At 41.0% G+C, this 5,256-nt stretch overlaps 1 protein-coding gene across 1 annotated transcript; it reads left to right on the top strand.

Annotated features, from left to right (window-relative positions):
* Window positions 1-298: 298 nt before the first annotated feature.
* LOC109777467 (indole-3-pyruvate monooxygenase YUCCA4-like) lies at window positions 299-3,537 on the top strand. The gene is made up of 4 exons (XM_020336099.3): window positions 299-1,917; window positions 2,733-2,981; window positions 3,074-3,196; window positions 3,277-3,537. Exons 1-4 carry the CDS (start codon window positions 1,186-1,188, stop codon window positions 3,496-3,498), a joined length of 1,326 nt encoding a protein of 441 aa, XP_020191688.1. The 5' UTR covers window positions 299-1,185; the 3' UTR covers window positions 3,499-3,537.
* Window positions 3,538-5,256: the final 1,719 nt, after the last annotated feature.

The raw sequence follows: 5,256 nt of genomic DNA on the forward strand, positions 1-5,256 counted from the left end.
AGCAAAAGGACCGCACTTGGTTTTGAAGCTGCCACCCGTGGTTAATCCTTATCCAACGATGGAAATAACAGAGCCATTTTTATCCGGACGAATATTCCCCAGTAAACTCGCATAGAATAACAGGGCGCACATATCCAGTAACTAACTCAAACAGCTAGCCGCAACGATCATAGATCTATCTGACCAGAGTTTGTTTGAGAATACCCGGCCAAATAAGTTGGGATAAAGCACCCGGGTTAGAACAAAAAATTACTAGGTGTTTTAATCTCTCGTACGTCTACACAAAGTTTTTTTTTAATTTTTGAAAACTACGTCTACACAAAGTTGTTTGCACGCGCGCACACAGACACAGGTTCCATTGCAGATCGATCACATCGCCCGGGCGAAAACCACAAGTACCAACACAGGCATGCGTGCGGCCAGGGAGTCGAGGCTGGCACGGGGTCCGACCGAGACCCCCAAACCAACCACTAACCGACCACGCAAAAACAAACAAACAAATCGAATATAAACTATGACTACGGGTTCCTCGATTGCCTCCTGTCCGGTGCCTTCTCCCTCCCCCGATCGATCCTCCTCTCCTAGCAGTCCGCCCGCAAGCTCAGCTCCTCCTCTTAGCCCACCGGCCGCATGCTCCTCCTAGTCTCGTGCTGCTCCACGAGTTAAGGATCAACCCATACACAACAAGTGCTACTAGTTTATTATCCGAAAACCAGACCCCAGATCTCCAACGTCTGCGGACAGCCAGAGACCCCCCAAGCGATGCATCTAACGCAGACCCTGGTCAGGTGACGTACGACTGCTATAGCGCGCAGCTCGATCGAGCCGGCCGTTAAGGTTCTACCTATATGCATGCATATCCGCAAGCAATATTCCAATCCAAGATCGAAATGCCGCTGAACACAGCCACCACTCCCTACTTCTAGGGACGGGAAACCAGCCGAGAGGAGGAGATACTAGTCGTATACCCACTAGATTCCATCTTCTCTGCTATTTTTGGAACAACAGTTGCGCTAGCCTCCTCCTCCACCGCTCCATCCCATCCGCTACCCCATGCTTCGCGGGATGAGAAATAGAGCTACGCCACATATATGTCACTTATATAGCTTAACCTCTTCCTCGATCGATCACAGTGGATAGCAATAGTGTCTGCAGCTGACGCCCGCCGCCTTCATCCACGACGTCATGGATTGCTTCGCGGAGGCTGAAGGAAAGAGGTCGCACGACCCGTTGTACTGCAACCCCCACTCGCCACCGGCTACCGGCTTCCCTGTCGACAACATCCCCGTGCCGGTCGTCATCGTTGGTGCAGGGCCGGCAGGGCTGGGGATGGCCGCACTGCTCGGCGAGGCTGGAGTTCCATACAAGCTGCTCGAGCGGTGTAGCTGCATCGGCTCACTCTGGAGGCACCGCACCTACGACAGGTTATGTTTGCATCTCCCCAAACAATTCTGCGAGCTCCCACTCATGCCATTCCCCAAAAGCTTCCCCACGTACCCGGCAAGGGACCAGTTTCTGGAGTACCTCGAGTCCTATGCAAGGAGGTTCAACATCGAGCCACAGTTCCGCCAGGCCGTCGTCAGCGCCGAATTCAATGGAGACTTTTGGTGGATTCGCACAAAGGAGGTCACCTCACTACCAATCGGCGGTGAGCAGGACACGTACAGCGGCAAAACAACTTTGTACCGCTGTAAGTGGCTTGTTGTTGCCACCGGAGAGAATGCCGAGCCAGCGGTGCCAGAGATCGAGGGCACCGGAAGGTTCAAAGGGCAGCTCATGCACTCCTGTGAGTACCGTAGCGGTGCAGGTTATGCTGGAAAACAAGTCCTTGTCGTCGGGTGTGGAAATTCTGGGATGGAAGTGTCTCTGGACCTCGCCAACCACAATGCAATAACTTCTATGGTCGTTCGGGGCACGGTGAGTCTAATTTATTTTCTCTTTGGAATTGATCGAAGATTTCTCATCTTTTACGATATCTTTCAATTTACTATGTGTTTTCTATTTAACAAAGCACACCACTTTAGAAATTAATGATGTAATTCTTTTCTATGCAATCACTGTGTATAATTAAATGTTTTTTGATCTGTTATTTGTCAATTACGCATTCCTTTCATTATAATATACTTAATAATTTTACGTAATTCATCATGTAACTTTTTTCCATACAAATCATCACATATATCTTTTAATTCTAGGGAATTCATGATGTAATTGTTTTGCCACATTTTTTTTCCAATCAGATCATACTATTTATCTTAAAAAAATTATCATGTAATTTTTTGCGAGGAAAATCACCACATAATTGACATGATTTTTCTCGCTAAAATGTTTCATTAACTTGTTATTTTATTATTTAGTCAGTACATATTAACCAATGCTAGCACCGCATGTTTCATTTCAAACACTATTATCTTTATGATGACCTTTATATTATCAATATATTAGACAATGCTTTTTAATTTAATGTGGCCACGAGGCATACTATTAATCTCCGGCCATTTTCACACATCTAAGTAAAATAATAACAATACAAGTCGCATACTCCTATTTGTGTGGGGCCCATGACTAACTTTACTTTTTTTGTTGGCTCTTTACAAAACAAAAATGAGGGTCATGTATTTCCTTTTTTCGTGTTAGTTTATAGTACCGTGCTTAATTTATAAGTAAGCATATATTTAACAATATGTAATAGTTATTGATGTATGACTAATGATTTTTTGTTTTGTTTTTAGTTGCATGTTCTGCCTAGGGAGATGCTAGGGTGCTCCACTTTTGGGATCTCTTTATGGCTTCTCAGGTGGTTCCCTGTACAGGCTGTGGACCGGTTTCTCCTTATGATGGCACGCTTCATTATGGGCGACACAACCAACATTGGTATTACTCGGCCAAGCCTTGGCCCAATGGAGCTTAAGGGCGTTTCTGGTAAAACGCCAGTTCTCGATGTCGGAACCATAGCAAAGATTAAGTCTGGAAGTATTAATGTAATTTTCATATTTTGTTATTACATATCTTAAATTTGATTACATTTTTATATAATCTCTTTAGTAATGTAGTTTTTTCTTGGATAATGTAGGTTTTTCCTGGAGTGCGGTGTTTTCATGAGCACGGTGTGGAGTTTATTGACGGAAGAACCGAGAACTTTGATGTTGTTATTCTTGCCACAGGTTACAAAAGCAATGTACCTTATTGGTTAAAGGTATAAATATACACTATCCAATATTGTTACAATCGCAAGCAAGTAAAGCATATTCAACCTGTTAAACCTTGTATGCACAGGAGAAAACTTTTTTTTCAGAGAAAGATGGCTTCCCAAGAAAGTCAAAAGAGTGGAAAGGAAAAAATGGTCTCTATGCTGTTGGTTTCTCGAGGAGTGGACTTTTAGCGGTGTATAAGGATGCAACCAAGATCTCGGAGGATATTGTTCAACAATGGCGTGATATGTGTATGGAAGATGCGAGAGAAACTTTATCCAATCGAAGAACACCATGTCCTATTTGATAAAATTATTTTGCGTACTAGTCAGTCTAGAGTAGGCATGCCAGATCAGTAGATGCATATATATATATATATATATATATATATATATATATATATATATATATATATATATATATATATATATATATATATATATATATATATATATATATATATATATATATATATATATATATATAACTAGATCAGGCTAGCACGCTTCAATTTTTTTCCCGCTCACACTTGTACACTCATAGAATAGTTTATTTGTTCGTAGTTTTAAAATTATTTTGAGGAAATCATAAATTCATTTGATTTTTTTTCTATTTTGTATTAGATTTTATTGTAAGAAAAAAGGATACCTCTCGTGGTATTTTATAAATATGCAATATATCTTCCTTTTTTGAAGTGTTGTGACTTTATTTGTCTTATTTATGTTTAGAATTATTTAAACATTTGAGAAATATTCATATGTACTCATATATTTTTATTAATTAAAACTATAATCATGACATTTTACTTAATAATATGTTAAAATCTTTAAATGATCATTTGCCGTATTTTTTTTGACTGTGAGTAAATGTGCGCGCACACACACTTGGATGCACCTTTCTTAATATATAGTTCTACATATATAGATCAGTATAGAATGTTCGAGCAGTAGCTGATATTTTCTATAGAGACCATTTATGTTCAGGTAACCAGTTTGTTCATTTTTTAAGTGGGCAATTCCATCTGTTAATTTTTTAATCAATGAGAATTGGGTAGATTTACATTTATGAATTAAGTGCAACTCGGTAAGTTTGCAGTAACCATTAATTTCTTTAAAAGTACCAATTATGTTTCCATTATGCTTTAATTATAGCTTGACATTATGCACCATAACTTACATGTTGGTCTATATGTAATTCAGAAATAAAAAGAACTAGAAACTGTGGGAGACGAGATTTAATAGTATTGCAAAGGTGTACACCGACAAGGTGATAACCGACTCAATATGCAAATCCCTTTGCATGTTTAACCTTGTGTATATAGTTGTGCAAGTCGTTGCTCATGCATATTTTGCTAGCGTCCATATTCTGAAGCCGGAATATATAAATGGTAGCCAGTTTATTGTACAGTTATGCATCCCTGCTCTTTCGCTTTTCACGAACAAAGATTACATTTTTCATATCCACTTCACCCCTCATACGGTAACACCTTCATTTTCCCACTACGTAGTGGAATCGGAGAGCATTGGAGCTAGGAGGGGTGTGTGAGTTAGGCTGGTGATCTATTGTACTCCCTCCGTTCCTAAATAGTCCCTCCGTTCCTAAATATTTGTTTTTCTAAAGATTTCAAGAAGTGACTAATTTTTTTTTAGAAATGGAGGATGACCCCCGGCTTCTGCATCTGGGAGATGCATACGGCCACTTTATTAATTATTCTCGAGGACCTTACAAAGTATTACAAACAATATTCCTGAATCCACCATCTCGGCAACATATGCCGCTACTCTTATCCATATGATGAAGGGATGCTAGTTGGGCCACTACCCAAACTACTCACCTAAACCTAACATCAAAAGCCGGAAGCCCCAGCCGAGCCACATACCGGGTCTGGGGCACAATCCGGACAGACACACTCTTGTGTCGTCGCAGCCATCTTCCACAGGTCCGTCTTCAGAATATATTGAGTCTTCTACCTTGTGTAGGCCACTCCGCCATCGACGTCACCATGACGCCAGACAGCTACCTCCTCCTGCGCGAGTCCATCTCCGCGCATCTGGCGCCAAGTCTC

This window comes from Aegilops tauschii, chromosome 3 (genome assembly GCF_002575655.3).
Source record: "Aegilops tauschii subsp. strangulata cultivar AL8/78 chromosome 3, Aet v6.0, whole genome shotgun sequence".
NCBI lineage: Eukaryota > Viridiplantae > Streptophyta > Magnoliopsida > Poales > Poaceae > Aegilops > Aegilops tauschii.

What these genes read in the sequence shown, in the direction of transcription:
- LOC109777467 (XM_020336099.3), top strand. Translation starts at nt 1,186, where the DNA reads ATGGATTGCTTCGCGGAGGCTGAAGGAAAGAGGTCGCACGACCCGTTG. An exon ending in TTAAGTCTGGAAGTATTAAT is followed by an intron (nt 2,982 to 3,073) that starts GTAATTTTCATA and finishes TGGATAATGTAG; the next exon opens with GTTTTTCCTGGAGTGCGGTG. An exon ending in ATGTACCTTATTGGTTAAAG is followed by an intron (nt 3,197 to 3,276) that starts GTATAAATATAC and finishes TTGTATGCACAG; the next exon opens with GAGAAAACTTTTTTTTCAGA.